Source organism: Notothenia rossii, assembly GCF_949606895.1.
Source record: "Notothenia rossii genome assembly, chromosome: 7".
Taxonomy (NCBI): Eukaryota; Metazoa; Chordata; class Actinopteri; order Perciformes; family Nototheniidae; genus Notothenia; species Notothenia rossii.
Window position 1 is genome coordinate 46,399,049 of NC_136905.1, and position 20,993 is coordinate 46,420,041.

General features: G+C 39.6%; 1 protein-coding gene and 1 long non-coding RNA gene across 2 annotated transcripts; one reads left to right on the forward strand and one right to left on the reverse strand.

Annotated features, from left to right (window-relative positions):
• Nucleotides 1-10,227: 10,227 nt before the first annotated feature.
• Nucleotides 10,228-11,041, reverse strand: LOC307045980. Its single transcript, XR_013810036.1, has 2 exons — nucleotides 10,454-11,041; nucleotides 10,228-10,362 (listed from the first exon to the last, which is right to left on the reverse strand). It is a non-coding gene; the product is annotated as an uncharacterized lncRNA (long non-coding RNA).
• Nucleotides 11,042-16,973: 5,932 nt separating this feature from the next.
• On the forward strand, nucleotides 16,974-20,760 carry LOC307013155 (E3 SUMO-protein ligase KIAA1586-like). Its single transcript, XM_079640410.1, has 2 exons — nucleotides 16,974-17,117; nucleotides 17,274-20,760. Exon 2 carries the CDS (start codon nucleotides 17,348-17,350, stop codon nucleotides 19,166-19,168), a length of 1,821 nt encoding a protein of 606 aa, XP_079496536.1. The 5' UTR covers nucleotides 16,974-17,117; nucleotides 17,274-17,347; the 3' UTR covers nucleotides 19,169-20,760.
• The last annotated feature ends 233 nt before the right edge of the window (nucleotides 20,761-20,993 follow it).

The following is a 20,993-nucleotide window of genomic DNA, read 5'->3' on the forward strand; positions in this document are numbered from 1 at the left end:
GTTTGGGTTCGGCCTGTGACACCATATCACTGTCTGAAACATTGCTCTTCACATGTTGTTGAAATGCATCCTCTGTTGGCGGCAGATTTTCCGAGGCTGCATCTGTTGTTGATGCAATTATGAACCTCAGTTCATCCAAGTTTGTGCACATCAGTCCAATTTCCTTTTTTCCATATAGCAGAAGCGCAAATTCTCTTGCGACTGGCAACTTCCAAGCTGGCAGAGAGTCCAAAATGGGCCAGATCTTTGAGCTTGCTGAGATGGGTCTTGAGTTTGGTGAATGCTGTTGTCTTTCCTATTCTGTATAAACTACTTGTTGTGCCACAGCCAGTGGATGACATGCTGGTAGACATCATTATAGTTGCCGCCCAGCTTCAGGACCATCTCCAACTAAAAGGCCTCTTTGAGAAATTCCAGTCCAGTTTCCGTTCCGCCCACATGACTGAAACAGCTCTGGTCAGGGTCACAAACGACCTGTTGATGGCGTCTGAACCTGGTTCCCCATCTCTCCTCATCCTCCTGGATCTGACTGCAGCATTCGACACTGTCGGCCATAACATCCTCCTTCAGCGGCTCCAATACACTATCGGACTCTCTGACTCCGCCCTGAGCTGATACCAGTCCTACCTGTCTGGAAGAATAGAGTATGTCTCCTTGGGAGGTGCGAGGTCCCAGACACACCCTGTCACCCATGGTGTCCCTCAAGGGTCTGTCCTCGGGCCCACTCTGTTCACCCTGTACACTCTGCCCCTTGGCCGTGTCATCAGTCAGCATGGAATATCATTCCATGCTGGCTGATGACATGCAGCTATATATAAAGACAGACCCTATCCCACATGCTTCCTCACTGTCACCATCATCATCACCGTTTCCATCAACATCCTTTAACACCTGCATTGAGGAGATAAAGGCTTGGATGCAACAAAACTTCCTGCAGCTAAATATCTCCAAAACAGAAGCTATTCTAGTTGGCACACCAAACCAGGTCCAGTCATCCCCCATGACCCACATCACCTTTTCTGGCCAAAACATACCCCTCTCCACATCAGTTACCAACCTGGGTGTAAGATTTGACCGAGATCTGACCTTTGACACCCACATCAAACACCTGTGCAAATCTTCCTACTACCACCTCAGGAACATTGCAAAACTCCTGTCAGATGCTGAACAACTGGTCCATGCCTTCGTTTCCTCAAAGCTTGACTATTGTAACTAGGGCTGCAACGATTAGTCGACATAATCGACGACGTCGATCATAAAAATTCGTCGACGCGGAATTTTAGTGTCGACGCGTCGTATAAAAACAATCAGAGAGCCGGTAACGTTAATTCAAAACTGCGCAAATGTTCATTTGTAACTGCAATGCACTACAGGAAGTGCTGGGGGCAGTATACTCTCCATTGTCTGCCATGACTGCATTCTGTACTAACAACAAAGAAGAAAGAATACAAACGATGGCGGAAAGGAGAGAGAATGAGGGTGATGAAGAGCTCAAAAAAGCAAGACCGAGAGTTTCGAAAGTGTGGGAGTATTTCACAGACGACAAGCCAAAGAAGTCAGTGAAATGCAGAATTTGTAAAGGGGAATTGGCATTCCACGGCAGCACTACAGTGATGCACGAGCATTTAAAACGCAAGCACCCTGGAACCGTGAGGACTGCTACTTTGGATCATGGGTAAGTTTGAGCAAGTTAGCCATAGTCATGTTTACGTTAGCTTACATGTTGGAAAACAGAACGTCTCATGGTTAATGCTTGCTAAGCAAACGCTATTTCAGTTATGTTGAGGCTGCGTGTCCACCAACGAGCTGCTAAACAGCGCCAAGCTTACAGCGTAGTAGAGCACACTAGAGCTTTATGGACGCTGTAATTAATTCCAAACTTAAAATAATAATTAACAAGGGTCTGCGAAATGACAAGAATAAAATGCGATTGAATTGATCCTGGGACTGGACAACAGGGTGACATTCACAGGTGTGCAGACTTGAGGTAAAACATGCACTGGAGCCCGGAAAAGGAGCCGTGCCCACAGGAAGCAGAGATGGAGGGTGTGACAGAAATAATCGTTAGATTAGTCGACTAATCGAAAAAATAATCGACAGATTAGTCGACTACCAAAATAATCGTTAGTTGCAGCCCTAATTGTAACGCTCTCCTCATCTGGACTCCTAGCGGTAGCCTTCAGAAGCTCCAATACGTACAGAACAGTGCCGCTAGGATCCTGATGAGGGTGAGAAAGTACAACCACATCACACCTTCATTCCCTCCACTGGCTTCCTGTCTCATTCAGGATTGAATACAAGATCTCACTGCTCGCCCATCAGTGCATCCACGGGAACGCTCCTTCATACCTGAAGGAACTTCTCACATCACAAACCTCCACACGCAACCTCCGCTCCACAACAAACCATCTGCTTCGCCCCCCCAGGAACAAACTCCGCACAATGGGGGATCGGGCTTTCTGTGCAGCTGCTCCTCACCTGTGGAATTCCCTCCCAGACCACCTGAGGACTCCACAGACCACTGAAGCCTTTAAGAAAGGCCTAAAAACAAATGTTTTGGCAAAAGTGCAGATCTGTAATGAGGACCCATCTCTGAAGAATAACACAAGTGTTATAACCTAAAGCAAAACAAATGTCTCAAACTACAGGAAGTAATTGAGGAGTAGTGGAAACAAGACTGCACTGTGCATGTTTGTGAGCAACTACATTGCCATTGCTGCCCCATTGAGACTACACTCAGGATTTGACGAAGGGGAGGAGGTGAAGAGCATCTGCACAGCAGGAGTCAGCAGTTTGACATCAGATCAGGAGGAGGCAAACACAAGGATGGTGCTCCATGCCATACATCTTGCAGAGTCATATTCCCGCATCACTGTGAGGTCTGATGACACAGGTGTGGAAGTACTGCTCATATATTATGCAAGCAAATAAATGTTTGGTTCATCTCTAGTGTACATGCATGCAGGCCATGGAATGAGAGAGAGATATGTCCCCATCAACATCATATGTGAGAAAATTGGAAAAGACATGTCTAACTGTCTACCAGCATGTCGTGCACTCACTGGCTGTAGCACAACAAGTAGTACAGAATAGGAAAGACAATCAGCATCAGCAGGTCGTTTGTGACCCTGACCAGAGCTGTTTCAGTGCTGTGGGCGGAACGGAAACCGGACTGGAATTTCTCAAAGAGGCTGTTTAGTTGGAGATGGTCCTGAAGCTGGGCGACAACTACAATGATGTCTAACAGCATGTCATGCACTCACTGGCTGTGGCACAACAAGTAGTTTGTACAGAATAGGAAAGACAACAGCATTCACCAAACTCAAGACCCATCTCAGCAAGCTCAAAGATCTGGCCCATTTTGGACTCTCTGCCAACTTGGAAGAGTCTTTGCCAGTCGCAAGAGAATTTGTGCTTCTGCTATATGAAAAAAAGGAAATTGGACTGATGTGCACAAACTTGGATGAACTGAGGTTCATAATTGCATCAACAACAGATGCAGCCTCTGAAAATTTGCCGCCAACAGAGGATGCATTTCAACAACATGTAAAAGGCAATGTTTCAGACAGCGATATGGTGTCACAGGCCGAACCCAAACCCTTGTTATGGAGTCCTGTTGGCAGGGGGTGGATTGTCGGAGATGGGGCCATTCAACGTTTCTGAGGAACCTGACATTTAACATTATATTCTAGTATCTATATACTTGACATCTCACAGAATTATTTGATGATTTGTATACTGTACTTTGAATTAAGGTTCCAGTTTCAATAAAACCTGTACTATGAACACCTATGTTTTAGACGCCTGCAATTTAGAACTAATACACTTTATTGTATTGGGTTACTCTTATTCTGACTATTTGGTGATGTAGTTCAGCCACCTGGTATTTCCCTCTCCAAATATAATGACCATCAGAGTAAGCATTCTTAACTTATAAGCTATTGTGCCACTTATCCCCCATTCGGAATTTGACTGTATCAGAGAAGAGGTAGGCCTATGTCTAAAGAAATCTCATTTGCAATAGAACTATACCAGATATTTCCATACAACTACTGGTTAGTGTTCAATAGTACCCTAGACCAGTGGTTCCCAACCTGGGGGGCGCCAAAGATCGCAGAGGGGGCGCCAGGCCTCAGGTGATTTGAGGCCAAATATCATATTTAGACTTGTGAAGTTAGTAGCTATTATAGGCATAAAAAGACAGAAATGTATAATTCTTTCTTTAATAGAAATGTTTCTTCTGCGCGTTAAGTGTCCAAACCAGGCATTTCTGGATAAGCGCATTTTTAAAACATAGTCATTGTCCATGCCGGTTTCAGTTGGATTATTTGTCACAGTTGCTCCGATCAGATCAGTCTCCTCCATTTTGTAGATTATTTACGACTTTTGAATCCACATAAACACATCGGCAAAATACGGCTTACTTTGAGCATTTGTTTTAAACAGTTTAATCCCTTTGCGAATTGTTTTCACTTGCGCCGTCCTTTAATTTATTCATACAGCGGGAATCCAAATGAATTATTCCTGAGTCCAATAACCATCAAAGTCACTCCAATAGTGCTCCTTAATTACGCTTTCATCCTCCTTTAACAAAATACTTCACATTCATCCAGTTTATGACAGTAGTTGTAGCATTTTTGAGACTTTTACACTTTAATTACCGCTGCTGCGCCTCCCCTTATGTGTGGGGGGGGCGCAACTTCCAACAGGAGTCATTTGGGGGGCTCTTGGGGAAAAAGGTTGGGAACCATTGCCCTAGACAATTCAGTAATGGCATATTTTTTAGGGATTTCTGTTTTTCTGATAAATGAGAGAAAAGTGAGTCCTATGTTCCTATCACCAAAAAGTACAATTTCCGTCTAAACTAAAGCTAAGTTTACAGGACTATAATTCAGTATTTCTCTAGTTAAATAATTGTCTGACTATTTGGTGATGTAGGACAGCCACCTGGTTCATACCTCAGCAAATCTAAAGAGGATAAAAGAGGTCATTCTCAAGTTATGGGCTTTTTTGTCACCTTTCCCATATTCGGCCTTGTCTAATTTGGCTCTTTTTCAGGGACTTGGGTAGTTCTAAAGAACAACCCCCAAAAATTTTTTTCCTTCAAAATAAAATTCGACAATAATAAATGTCATTAATGGGAGACCCTAAAGATAAGAAAAATCATTGTTGTCATTTGTTCTACCTCGGGTAGGGGTATCTCAAAATCTGAGGGCCCTTCCTATTATGTCATTTTGAACATCTGCAAAGGGGAACCTTAATTAATAGCAACACAGGATTCAGTCACACACGCCAACAAGTTCCAAGGCGCGGACACAGTGTTTCCCCTATCATTGTCTTGGAGGGGCGCTGCGCCCCGCCAACGGAGCCCCGCGCCTCCCCTGAAATTCAAGGTGTTTAAAAGAAAAAAAAGAATTATAATTTATTTGTATAAATATATATAGCGCCAAATTGCAAATAATCTATATCTACTGTCACTTTTCACATTGAACATGTGCTCTTTTATTAAATAAACTAAACGCTTTCATTTTGTGTTTTGAGTTTAGTGTTTTTGACCCTAAGAAACACCGATGCATTAATCAATAACAATAATCCACAGCTCCTCTCTCTGCTCTAGAGGATACAAATATCCCAATGCACCCCCCCCCCCCAACACTCAGGCAGCACCCCCCCAAAGCAGTAAACCAAGGGGAAACACATACACACTAAACACCAGTATACAGTACATCGTATTTTTAAGCCGGTATAGCAGCCAAGTATTTTCTGTAGTTGTAATATGTCCTATCTTTTTTGTAGCCTCCAGCTTGTGATGTCTTCTGGCAATGAGTTGGTGACCCCTAACATCCAAGAGGGTCAGGAGCTGAATGGGATGCTTATAACAAGATTTTTAAAACCAAAGCCCTGTATCTCAGACCATCAAGGACCCTTTTAGTAAGTTTGCATTTTGTTTTTATTGTTTGTTTTAGTACCCAATAGATAACATTATAATTATATTAATAGCTTATATATTAAAGGTCCCATGTCATGGCCATTTCTACTGATCATAATTCCATTGTTGAGGTCTACTAGAATAGACTTACATTGTGCAATTTTCCAAACTCACATTGGTTTCTCATACAGCACATTTTCGCTGCTAAAAGAGTGTGTGTGTGTGAGGAGCTCTACGGATAGGTCCATTTGGGTCGTTGTTACGTCACTTAGTACCAGGAAGAAAAACAGAAATCTCCAACGAGGTGTTCTGGGGCAGCATAGACAGGTCTCTTCTGTGTTAGAGTTGTACTCCCTACAGGGTGTACTTTGAGGGTTTGTGACTCTGCAGACCGTTTACATGCAGAAAAAGCTACATAACACACAAGGGGACGGGTAATAACCAGAAAAGCATGACATGGGACCTTTAAGTATAATTATATTTTTCATATGACCTGCTTATGGAAATCTAAAGTTTATATTCAAATACAAATACTGCAATTGAAATTGAGAAGAGTTTAAACAAAGTATTCTTATTTCAATCCATTAAACAATTGATCAATTAGGTATCTTTGGTTTTCTTTCTCTTTCAAAGGCTGACCGAGGAAGAAAAATACCTTTCTATCGCTGCTGGGTCCACTGATAAGGACAGCGATGAAGATCACTGCGTAATCCCTGCTGTAACAAGAAGCTGTGTCACCACTAGGGCAGCTTTTACTGACCCTTATCCAAGCAGCAATAATGGTGAAGGTATTCCTGGCACTGGAAGTGATGACGCTGATACCAACGATCCAGCTACCAGTGGCAGAAAGAAGCGTAGAGAGAGTCAGGGAGTGAATGGCAGCCCTGGCACCAGCAGTCAAACTACAGGCTGGCTTTCAAGAGATGGCAACCCTGGTACAAGTGGCTATGACTACTCGTCATATTTAAACCTTGTCTCTACTCTGTCTCAAGAGTCCTCTGATGATGAGGAATTTAACAAGGCCATTCTTGCCAGCATGGAGTGTCAAATGTAAGTAGCATATACACTGCAACTGAGTGAGAGATCATGATAACTTATATGCATGGTGTAATCAAAATGTTGATGTTAACAATTCATATTTAAATTATTTTTAGGTGCTTACATTAGCAGAATGTGGGTTATTGTGAAATATATATAACCATGTTTTTAATCATTTTTTTGTCTTCATAGTGCAGAAAAGGTCCCTACTAAAGAAATACTGCTGGAACTCTCAAGCCAAATTAATTTGAATCGACAGTGCAAATTTAATATTAATCGGTCAGCTGTCTGGGAGGGAGCCACACAGGGATTTCAAAGGCTATCCTATGACCTCACTTCGATCATGTATGTCAAGTTTTCTGATGACATGGGGAGACAGGAAGAAGGAATTGATTTAAGAGGCCGAGGAGGGAGTACTTACGGCTACTGATGGAGACCATCGCAAGATCTCCAATGTTTGAGGGGAAGGAAAACTGCAAAAGCCTAGCTCTTGACAGTACTGGTAATCACTTTTTTTTTTATTAATAAAGGAAAATTTTTGTGCATAGTATTATATTGTATGGTGACTTTACATTCAACTTTCAAATTGATTGACAATTTAATTAAAATAACAATAAAATCCAAGATTTTATGTAGCAGGGATTCTTTACTTATGTATCAATATAAATTTTTCTTTTGAATTATTGTTTTGCAGCTCTACGAGAGGACCGGTACTACTTAGCTGGAAGAGCAATTGCAGTAAGTTTGGTGCATGGCGGTCCTCCACTAAACTTCCTATCACCAACCATTCTCACTACTTGTTAAGGGTTCAGCCAATCCAGCTCTTGAGGAAATTGCTGATCCAGAACTCCTTAATAAAGTCAGAAAGGTCAGTTGCAAGTTAAAGAGTTTGGGTCCTCTTTAGTCTTTTGCTGAATGTTCACTTTCCATGTGTTGTTGGAATTCCATAATTTAACAGACAAGTGTAATCAGCCAATTATATTTTCTTTCACATATATAAACAATGTGAAAGAAAAACTGTGCTTAGCTATAAGCTGTTTAGGGATCCTACAGCATCATGTAATCTTCCAGACCTCTGTCTGTTTTTTTTTACAAATAAATTATAAGAATATAATAATAAGAAGCCTCCATAACAAGCTCATTGTGATGCTAGGTATCTGAAAGTACAACTTGACTACCTGGCAAATGCAGGATGTCTAAGGCCAGTGCTTTCAGACAGTGACAGTGAGCTGCTGGTTAAGGACATAGTGATGTTTCAGGTTGTCCACAGGGTCCAAGGTCCATTTCAAAGGTATTCAGTGTTGATTATTTAGTCAGGTTATTCAGAATAGGGGTCAGCGTTTGAATAATTGAACAACATGGTGTAGGATTACATTTGCTAAAACTTTTAAGGACACACATTGTCAAATAATAAGTTAATAAGAAACCTTATTTAAATTCTGCAAAATTACTAAAATGTTTCCCATGCAATGTGCACAGATTCTGTGAAGGCATGAAGACACTTGATGTTCTTGGTGCAGTCAGAAAACATCCTGACAGCTTTAAGCCGTTGTTCTGCTACGAGGAACACCTTCTCAGTGCTGACCAGATGGACAATCTCTTCATCATTGAACTCTCTCCAGAAGGGAGCAACAAGAGAACTGCAGAAGAGAGGGTTGTAACATACTGGAGAGACTACTGTCTCTCCAGGATGCAGAAGGTAACTATCAGTTTATACAACAAGTAAAATATTGTCTGTATTTACATTTGAGTATTATTACTTTAAAATGGTTTAATATGCAGATTAATTGGTCCCTAAATAGTGTTTTCTGTTTTTTATAGAAGAAGAAGGGCCAACCAAAGTACAGAAAATATTGGCCTTCGCAACAGGAGCATCTGTGGTGCCACCCATCGGCTTTTCCCCAATACCTTCGGTCGAATTAATTCACAATGGAGAGGATGACTTTGCCTCAACCCCGTTGTTTCCTATTGCCAACACATGTGTCAACTGCATCAGGTTGCCACTACATGTGTCATACGGAGTCTTTAAAGACAAGTTTGGTTTTGCTTTAGGGAACACATATGGGTTTGGCAGGTCATGAATAAATCAGAGGTTGCTGATTTTGAATTCAGGTGATTGTGTTAGGAAAGGCGTTGGTTTGATTGTTTGTTTTCTCTGCAATTGATTTAGTGTTGTTGAGGGGAAAAAACATTACTACTGTAGTAACATTATTGAAAGTCCCTAAACAAACCCAGCTAGACATTTTTGGTTCTAAAAACATTCTGAGAATGTTACAGTCAATGTTCTAGGAAGGTTTTCAGCGGGAAGTTTTTGTTTGGTTCCCAGAACGTTCTTCTGAAAGGTAGGATAACGTTCTCTAAAAACATTCTTAAAATGTTTGGTGATAACATTGTTAGAACATTATGCCCTCCTATTCTTAAAACGTTTTCAGCGGGAAGTTTTTGTTTGGTTCCCAGAATGTTCTTCTGAAAGGTAGGATAACGCTCTCTAAAAACATTCTTAAAATGTTTGGTGATAACCTTCTTAAAATGTTTTTGAAAACATTGTTATAACATTATGTTCTACTATTCTTAAAACGTTTTCAGCAGAAGCTTTTACTTTGGTTCCCAGAATGTTCTTCTGAAAGGTAGGATAACGTTCTCTAAAAACATTCTAAAAATGTTTTTGATAACATTGTTAGAACATTATGCCCTACTGTTCTTAAAACGTTTTCGCCAGACGCTTTTATTTTGGTTCCCAGAATGTTCTTCTGAAAGTTAGGATAACGTTCTCTAAAAACATTCTTAAAATGTTTTTGATAACATTGTTAGAACATTATGCCCTACTGTTCTTAAAACGTTTTCGCCAGAAGCTTTTATTTTGGTTCCCAGAATGTTCTTCTGAAAGGTAGGATAACGTTCTCTAAAAACATTCTTAAAATGTTTTTGATAACATTGTTAGAACATTACTGTATGCCCTACTGTTCTTAAAACATTTTCAGCTGCAAGTTAGATTTTTTAGGTTGCCAGAATGTTATTATTTTAGAGAAGGATAACATGGTTTATGTTAAAGAAATCATGCAAATGTTCTATGATAACAATTTACTAAAATATGTTTACATTATTTTAATATAAAGACATAATATTCCTGTAATTGTTCAACTCAAAATTCCTGGGTAAGAGGACTGACCACTGTGGTCATTAGGATGATTATGATAGTTTACTTAACTATTGGAATTTGACTATTAACACATGTAAAAGGATGACACGGAATCAGTTGGTGAAAGTAAAATTCGTTTATTAGAAAAGGGGAGCTGGGAGTGGAGGTTGGTTATGGCGGCAGTGGGAAACAGTTGTTCCAGGGTGGGTAGAGAGGCCTGACTGGTCTTGGGAGTGTGGAAGGCCTTGGATTCCTCCTGGGAGAGACACAAAAATCAGTGTGAGGCAAAAGCAGGCAAAGTTGTCAAAGAATATGCCGGTAAAAATCTAGAGCGGCACGCAACAAACCGTTCACGGCAACAATCCGGCAGGGAATGAGTGCAGGCTGCAGGCTTTCATAGTGTGGCTGACGAGCAGGTTGCAGGTGTGGTTGATTGGAGATTGCTCCCAGCCATGTAGAGCAGACCAGCAGGCAGAGAGAGAGACACACAGTAGAAAGAAACACATACAAACAATAAAAGGGGTTTCAGGGACTTGCAGTGATAGTCGGTCCGTTCCTCTATATGTCTGTCTTTGGTTTTCTAAGTGTTATTATATGGATCATATGACAATAGAGATATGTGCAAAAACAACAAAAACACTTGGGGTATAATGTGCGAACAATGCTATCACCAAACATTTTAAGAATGTTTTTAGAGAACGTTATCCTACCTTTCAGAAGTACATTCTAGGAACCAAAATAAAACTTCTCGATGAAACCATTCCTAGAACAATCAATGGTAACATTCTCAGAATGTTTTTAGAACCAACAATGTCTAGCTGGGAACTCAGACATGCCTACGCAAACATGCAATATCATGAATTACGTGCTTGTTTTTTTCTAAAAAGGAAAATGTGGTGACATCAGATTTCTTTTAAACATCCTTTTCAAACAAATGCAACAACTCTGTTTTTTAAAGCGCACTCCAAATAAATCTGACTTTGACCATGACCCTGTTAATATTTCGCATTACAGGAACATTTCATAAAAAAATAATAACCTCCTGAAAACATTATCCAAATGTTGCTTTCAAAATGTTCTTCTTTGGTTATCATGTAACATTGAGGGAATGTTCTATAAACAACGTCCAAAACACATCCTTAGAATGTTGGAGGCAAAACGTTCCACCTTTGTTGACTTAACACATTAAAGGAACATTTTATAAAACACTTTGTCATATCAGGCCTCAATAACATCCTGAAAACATTTTCAGAATGTTGCTTGGAGAATGTTCTTTATTTATTATCATTTTATAAAGAACATTTTTAATGTGTTACCCCAAGAGCGTCCAAAACACATCCTTAGAATGTTGCAGGCAAAATGTTCCACCTTTGTTAACATATCACATGAAAGGAACATTTTATAAAAAAACGTTCTGTCATCTCAGGCCTCAATAACATCCTCAAACCATCCTCTGAATGTTGCAGTTAAAACGTTATGTCTTAGTTAACCTTAAGCCTTATAGGAACATTATTCGAAATAATAAACATCCTAAAAAGGTTATTTGAACATCAGATTAAAACGTTTCTTTAAAACCTTATTAGAACCTATAGGTAACGTTAGCCAAAGTTGTGAGAACGTTCCACGCTAGCTGGGATGTATTTATTATAAACGTTAGTCCTTAACATCTATCACTGTGTATATCACTATTCAAACATATTTTAAAAGTTGAACAAACCCCACAGAGCTCTGTGAAATGTTGACTTTATTTAATAATTTCAGTAAAAACTAACGTTCATATTTCTCTTTTTGATTATAATACTGATGAACGTTCAAAACAAAGCACTTTGACAACTTACCACATACGTTTTAAAATGCTTAATAAGCACCGTAAGTTTCATGATATAATTTCTCCGTCCTAATCGTTTGTTTCCGTGAACGGCCGACTATTGTGTGATGGCAAATGCTGCGGCTGCAAGGCATTGTGGGCCGGCATTTTCTCCTCTCCTTTCGGTAAGGGAGGTTCAGTGGTTCCTAAGCTAAAGGAGGTTATAAAGGAAGTTTGAAACCTCCTTTCCTATCACGTAGAGAATTCGAACTGCACTTATTATTAAGATGTATGCGCTCATACATCTTAAGAAAATTATCACCAAAAATGTTAAGAATGTTCTTAGAGAACGTTATCCTACCTTTCAGAAGAACATTCTGGGAACCAAAATAAAACGCCCCGCTGAAAACGTTTTAAGAACAGTAGGGCATAATGTTCTAATAATGTTATCAAAAACATCTTAAGAAGGTTATCAACAAACATTTCAAGAATGTTTTTAAAGAACGTTATCTTACCTTTCAGAAGAACATTCTGGGAACCAAAATAAAACGTCCCGCTGAAAACATTCCTAGAACAACGAATGGTAACAAACATTTCTAGCTGGGAACTCACACATGCCACCGCAAACATGGAATATCTGCTTACAGCTTATCATGAATTACGTGCTTGTTTGTTTTTTTCAAAAGGAAAATGTGGTGACATCAGATTTTTTTTAAAACATCCTTTTCAAACTAATGCAACAAGTTTGTTTCTTAAAACGCTTTAGAAATAAATCTGACGTTGACCATGACCGTGTTAATATTTGCCATAACAGCAACGCTTTATAAAAAAAGAATAACATCCTGAAAACATTTTCAGAATTTTTCTTGGAGAATGTTCTTAATTTGTTGTCATGTAACATTGAGGGAACGTTTTTATAAAGAACATCTTTAATGTGTTACCCAACAACGTCCAAAACACATCCTTAGAATGTTGCAGGCAAAACGTTCCACCTTTGTTAAAATATCACATTAAAGAAACATTTTATAAAACACTTTCTGTTATCTCAGGCCTCAATAACATCCTGAAAACATTTTCAGAATGTTTCTTGGAGAATGTTCTTCATTTGTTATCATGTAACATTGAGGGAACCTTTTATACAACCCTTTCTCTCATCTCAGGCCTCAATAACATCCTGAAAACATTTTCAGAATGTTTCTTGGAGAATGTTCTTCAATTGTTATCATGTAACATTGAGGGAACGTTTTATAAAGAACATCTTTAATGTGTTACCCAACAACGTCCAAAACACATCCTTAGAATGTTGCAGGCAAAACGTTCCACCTTTGTTAACATATCACATTAAAGGAACGTTTTATAAAAAAACTTTCTGTCATCTCAGGCCTCAATAACATCCTGAAAACATCCTCTGAATGTTGCAGTTAAAACGTTATGTCTTAGTTAACCTTAAACCTTATAGGAACATTATTTGAACAAATAAATATCCTAAAAAGGTTCTTTGAACATCAGATTAAAACGTTTCTTTAAAACCTTGTTAGAACCAATAGGTAACGATAGCCAAAGTTGTGAGAACGTTCCCCGCTAGCTGGGAATGGGTGGGATGAAACCAATGAGGAGAGTTAATTGTCCTAAAAGTGATGAAAGTTATAAAGTTTTCCTTCTATAAAAAGAAACACACAGGAGAAAGTTGGTGTATGTGTGGATGTGTTTAAAATAAAAACCTTCCAAACATTAATAATTCAGTACTTGCTTTTCTTGCGAAATGACTTAAAAAAAAAAAGAAAATGATATGAACTCCTTTTCATAGTTTTGAACAAATGTTTATATATGTTAATTTCTTGTTTGTTTCAAAACAAGATATCTACAAAATGACTTCACTGAAAATATTGCAAAAGTGAACAGAAAACATCAATGCCATGGTTACCTTCATTTTCTAGTGGATTAACTTGTATATTGTTCATGATTGTCTCATTTAAGGTAACATCGATGTCTGGAATTATTACGTTGTTACGTTTGCAGTTCAGGTAATGGCCCTTCTTCATCAGTACCGTAAAAGTTGTCGACATCAAAAATGTCATTTATAACTGGATGAATTCCTACATTGTGTATGACAACTGAAGAGGTGTCTGCCCCCCGTGTGTGGAAAGGCCATGGTTGTTCCACTGGTTGAAAAATTCTGTTACTGCCCTTTCTAGTCTTGGTAAATAGACGTAATGTAGACAAAAAAGATGAAGTTCATTTAATGAATCCAGTATACCTTGTTCCTCCATGAAGGTAAAAATGTTTGCAAAGTGTCTTGATACAACTATATTTAGTTCTGCCCATAGTCTCTCAATCCTTTGGTTGTTTACTGAAACACCTGTAATAACACTACGACTGTTTAATCCTCTTCTTTCCAACATAAAACGGGCAATACGTATATTTTCCATACCATGATCACATCTGACCCTTAAAGGCAAACCAAAGTTCTCTACTGCTTCTAAAAATAATGACACGACACTTGAAGCCATGTTGTTAGACAAGCACCGTAAGTACACAATAGTCCCGCTAAAGCCATCAACACAGCCATGAAAGACCATTAGCCACCTAACCAGCTTGTGGTTGCCGTCAAAATGCCTGTTGGGAGAAATACAATACATGAAAGTAAGCATGTACTTAAAACCTGCACATTTGAGCAGTTTACAATTCAACTTACCACAATTGATTGGGGACCTGAACACTGTAGACCAGGGGTGCCCACACTTTTTTTGCTGGTGAGCTACTTATGAAATAACCAGCTCACGAGGTCTACCAACCAAAGATAAAATCCCAAATTGCAAGGGTTGCTGAATAACACGTTGTATTTATACATGGGATAACTACAATAGGGCTGCAACAAACGACTGATTTGATAATCGATTAATCTATTGATTAATCAAACGATTAATCGACTATTCGGACTATTATGCCTTGCACAATTTCTCAAACGCTCTTATTTAGCCATCAACTTTTAGATTTATCTTGAGGTTGTTTTAGGCATGTGGAAACTAACAATGAAGAGAATAAAGATGTATACTTGATTCAAAAATACATATATTATTAAATTAACTAAACAAATTGTGAACAAAATTAACATTGCTTTTTATTAATTAAATAAATAATATTTCACATCAAAAGAAACAACAATGTTTTGACAAATCATATTAAATAATCTGATGACAGAACTGTAAACAATAAAGAGTAACTTTGTTACCGCTCGTGTTACCGCCCTTACACAGTGGTGTAGTCCAGGGTATACGCAGGTATACGGCGTATACCCACTTATTTTTCAGACAGCATGGCGTATACCCACTTCTCAATCACCGCTGGTGCGCATTATTTAGTAGTGGCTCAATGTCATTTCATAGTACTGTGAAGACTCATGACACAAACCTACTCTGCCTCATATTGGCTAACTCTATGCCTTCGCTGGTTAGATTGGTCAGGTTTTCAGCGCGAGAACTGATGAAAAACCAATCAGAGGCAGAGTAGGGCGGGTCTTAATAAGGGAAAAAAACTGCATATAGACAAATGTTAATTTACTTTCAACTATTTGCCATTACAAAAATTGTATGAACTGTTAAAATGAAGCGAGCCATTCAGACTAAAATTTCCTTTTACAATAAACGTCCTTGTGGAACTGCATCGGCCAGCAGCTCAGCTACAGATAGTGAGGCTAGAACACCGGAGCTGTTAGCTGATAGCCCTGTTATCATCAGCCCTGACATCAGCCCAACACCTGCGCTCCCTCCGTCCCCCTCATCCGTTGAAGAGGATGCTGACAGGGAAGGAGATGAAGACGACAATAACGGTGGGTCTCACTTCTATATTTTAAGATTTTTGTAACAAATCGTAGCTAGGTAGTCATATATACTAACATAAAAGTAGTAATAGCATTATTTTCGTTAATAGTTGGTTTCAACTTTTAAATTTAGTATTTCTGATTCTAGTGGCGCTAGTTAGCTATTATAGCTTCATGGCAATGAGCACAGCACACCTTAGTGAGACAGAAAGACATTTGGAAAATACATCCATTATTTGCTGCAATCCATATTTATTACTCTGAACTTTATTGTGTCCCTTATGCTAAGTGTCTGCCCCAACTTTATTTTCCCGACATTTACATTTATCTTGTACACAAAATCCATCGCCATACACCAGAGATAGCCTGAAGGCTTTTCAAGAGCATAGCTAGGTACCACGCAATCTGAAGAACGTTAGCGCTTAGCTAACGTTAGCTAACATAATGCTAAGATCATCGTGTGTTTGGTGACGTGACACAGCTATCTGCTTAATTGTAACATTAGCTGTGGCAACTGAAGATTAGTGTTTTGGATTGTCAGCGTTTTCCTGTCAAATGGAGATAAAAAATTAGCTAGCTAGCACTAGCAGCTACATAATTTGAGGTCAAATGTAGCTAGTGCTAATTTATAGGAGACTGCACAATCTGAGGGTAGATGTTGGCTGCCAGTGGTCTCTTCTAATTAAAAGACAGCCATTTATCCCGCCGATCTACCTCTTTTAAGATTGAATAAAGTCTTATATCTGTGTTACTTTGGTGACTGTTGTTTCAGCCAACAGCTTAAAAATAGCAAGGGCATTTTGACCTTGTGCGACGCACAGCCAGATTCGGGCATAGCGACGCTACGTGGAATCCACGAATTTGGATACATTATGAAAACGGGTACTTTTATTTTGAAGGCAGGATGCGGTAGGAAGTAAAAGACGTATATGACGGTAAAAGTTTAAAAGTACGTCTTCCTCACGAAAGGAAACGTGCTGTTGTTTACCAAGGACCTGGTTGAAAAGGGCACAAGGTTTGTCTGTGTTTAGGTCTAATTTGTGTGCAACATTGAGTCACGTCATAACGCCTTTTCTTAGAAGAGTTTTCACACTTTGTATTGACACAGCCATGGATAAAGCTACAGCTAGGCCCTGTGTAATTGACTATTTGACTATTTGGGGGCTAAAATGAAAAAATCTACTAATGCAGATTATGAAGGTGACAACTTTACACTTTTGAATAGGTTATGGTCATTGTTCCCCTTTTATAGCCTATAATTCAATCACTTTTGTTGTTCTTCCCTTAGACATCAATAATGACTGGCCTGACCTGTGGACTGTCAATCAAAAAGAGGATTTTAAATCCAAGAACCCCTGGTTGGGATCCAAAAACAAAAAACTTGGTAAGTTTAGGTATCTTGTTAGTTTAGGTAGCTTCTGAAACAGTGGACACACATTAATATTGTGTGCGTGTGTCCTTTTATGTATATGGGAAAAATAGACCATGCACACATACAGCTGTGGATACAGTAGTTACATTGTATGTTTATGCTTCACAGGATGTCTGGTTTGTAGCAGTGTGAACTCCATTGGGATCAACAAGGAGCAAGGTGTATCACTCTCAAGAGAATGGATGAACTTTGAAATTCAAGTGTCTTCTCAGGGAAGTAGAGAAACAAGTCTGTCAGTCTTGAGAAATAAGATCAGGAAACATGCTTTGTCCAAGGCACACTCTCAGGCTGTGAAGGTGGCAGAACAACAAAAAGAATCGGCCATTGAGAATGCAGTGGAGGTTATGACTGAGTCCTACAAGAAGGAAACTGATGCTGTGTTCCGAACAGCCTACCATTTGGCCAAAAAGAACAGACCCTTTTCTGACCATGAGAGCCTCATTGAGCTGCAGGAACTGAATGGTGTTAAGATGGGCTCAATACTTCATTCACGTTACAGTGCAACACAAATCATACAACATGTTGCCAGTGAGATGCAGAGCAAAATTGTGAGTAACATAATAGCATCATCCACGAAGTTAGCTGTCCTTATTGACGAGGCCTCTTCTTTAAGTCACAAACCTGTCATGACAGTTTCTGTAAAAGCGTCAATTGAAGGAGCAAGCCCTGAGTTCATATTCCTTGATCTAGTTGAATTAGACAATCAGAGAGCAGATGGCATAGAACAGGCTTTACTCACCTGTTTAATGAAGGCTGGCTTTACAGAAGAGTGGCTTCTTGTAAACTGGGTAACATTTGTGTCTGATGGAGCCAGTGTCATGCTAGGAAAGAAGTCAGGAGTAGCAACCAGGTTGACCTCGAGATTCCCAAGGCTCTTTGTGTTGCACTGTATGAACCATAGGCTGGAACTAGCTGTGTCAAATGCTGTTGATGAGGTGACGGGTGTCAACCACTTTAAAATATTTATGCAGAAGCTATATTCACTTTATAGTATGTCGAACAAAAATGAGCGTGAACTCAAAGATGCAGCAGCTGAAGTAGGCTCACAACTTCTTCGCATTGGCAGAGTTTTAGATGTACGCTGGGTGGACAGTAGCTTTCGTACTGTTCGTGCTGTGTGGACATCCCTTGGAGGTCTTGTGCAGCACTTTAAGAATGCGTCTTCCGATGAGATGAGGTCCACCAAAGAGAAACAAATGTACAGAGGTTTATTATACCGTCTTCAAAGTCCTGAATTTATCTGTGACCTTGGGCTCATGTATGACACTCTCCATGAACTAAGTGTCCTGTCACTGGAGCTTCAAACTCATTCTATAACTCTCCTCAGAGCAGAGCATCTGCTGAAACGCTCAATCAGAGTGATACAGTCTTTCAAAGAGAGTCCAGGTGAAAAATACTGTGAGGCTTTAGAGGCAAAAGAGGCTGGGGAGTATCGCTCTATAGCTCTAGTAGGAAATGCAAAGCTGAAGTCAATCAATCCAGGCCAGTTCTTACAAAGCCTTGTGAACAATGTTGAGCAACGCTTGTCTTTCGAAGATGCGGTCATCAAGGACTTCAGCATCCTTGATCAGAGTAAATGGCCATCAAACCCCAGCATTCGCCATGGTGAAGACCAGGTTAAGCGACTGTGCAAGCGATTTCACTTGTGCACAGACCAAGCACTGAATGGGATGCGAGACCTACTGGAAGAGCCCAATAGTGAGCCCAAGGACCTAAAACCACTCATGAACTGTATGAAGACATTCCCTGTCAGTACAGCAGAGTGTGAGAGGAACTTTAGCCTTATGAACAATATAAGCTCAGACAAAAGGGCTGTACTACTGATCTCAAACATATCAAACTTGATGATGATTAATATCAACGGCCCCCCTACTTCTATGTTTGATCCTCAAAAGTATATGAGGACCTGGTTGAAGAGACACCGTGCTGCCACTTCTATGCGTTCAAGGCAATGCGGTGTGAAAACTCCTGCAGAAAGCAAGTCTGTCTGGAAAATACTGTAATATGAGCACTTACTTATAAACCCAGCACTGGGTTGAGAGAGTCACTTTGGTTTTCATGGATATGTTGTAAAATGTATATATTTTTGTTCATTGTTAACTATATATTGTTGTTTTGTAACATATCGTTTTGAATTTATTGTTGAATTATTTGAATGATGATATTCAATATTTGTGGTGATATTTATTTATATATATATATATATACACTATATTGCCAAAAGTATTGGGTCACCTGCCTTGATGTGCATATGAACTTAAGTGACATCCCATTCTTAATCCATAGGGTTTCATATGACGTCGGTCCACCCTTTGCATCTATAACAGCTTCAACTCTTATGGGAAGGCTTTCCACCAGGTTTAGGAGTGTGTTTATGGAAATATTTGACCATTCTTCCAGAAGCGGCAACTGAAGTTGGATGAAGAGACTGGCTCTCAGGCTGTGCTCCTAATTCATCCCAAGGGTGTTCTATTGGTTTGAGGTCAGGACTCTGTGCAGGCCAGTCAAGTTCATCCACACCAAACTCTGTCATCCATGTCTTTATGGACCTTGCTTTGTGCACTGGTGCACGGTCATGTTGGAACATGAAGGGGCCATTCCCAAACTGTTTTCAAAGTTGGGAGTATGGAATTGTCCAAAATCTCTTGGTTAAACTACCTCACAAATGCGCTTCTGGAAGAATGGTCAAAATTCCAAGAAACACACTCCTAAACCTTGTGGAACGCTCTGCTTATTTATATAACAAATAATTCACTCATGAGAAGGAACGACAGATGTCCCGTAATGTAGTGGAGTAAAAGTAAGATATTTTACTTTGAAATGTAGTGGAGTAAAAGTAAAAAGTCCCCCAAAATGGAAATACTTAAGTAAAGTACAGATACTTCAAAAAAGTACTTAAGTACAGTAACGAATTACATTTACTTTGTTACTGTCCACCACTGTGTGTAAGTAATACTGAGTAACTATACTGGGTTAATATTTTTGGGGTGAACTAAATAGAGTATGTCACTATAAAACAGGGCGATAATCCTTTGCACTATGGGCTGCTTAAAAAAAATAGCAAAACTAAGAGTATACCCACTTCTCCAGGGACCACTACACCACTGCCCTTACATGCTAAACACTATTGGCAACGAGCATTGCCCACCTTAAGACGGGTAACATTTAACCACACCTTGGAGCACTTCTCTCCGCCATCTCCTCCGTGTGTTGCTGCATGTAGCAGCCGCGTGTGTGTAAACTGCCCCGCCCCCTCGCACACAGACGGGGGAGAGAGAGATCTTGTCTCGATTGGAAAGATCGAAAATACATTTGTTTGTCTTTTTGCATGTTAGAAACGAGTTGGCGACACTAAGACTGCGAGATAATGTTTTTGTAGCAATAATACATGACCTTTCTCTTTCTCAACTCGTTACTCGGAGGGAAGTCGCTGTCATATGCCTTGTGAACACTCCGATAATTCCTCTCCACGTTACCTTTCTTTGGCAGAGCGACGCTTGCTTTACAAATAAGGCAAATAACCTTTGAATGTGACATCACAAACAAATATTCTTCCTCCCATTCTGGGTGGAAGTGGTATATTTTTAGCTTTTTGCTCGGTCCCGCACTCATTTTGTTGTTTGTCTCTTAATTTGAGTTTTCCCGGCACTTGACTGATTTTGTATCGCTTTGCATTCTGGGTTAACAGACTGGAAAGCGATAGGTTGCTTTTTATGTCAATCAAGTAAACTCTTGAATTAAGTGGCAGGGAGGAGGGATCAAAACCTGTTTTGTCTATTTTAAAGGAGCTGGATTTCTTTTTTTATGAATGACTCGCGATCTACCAGC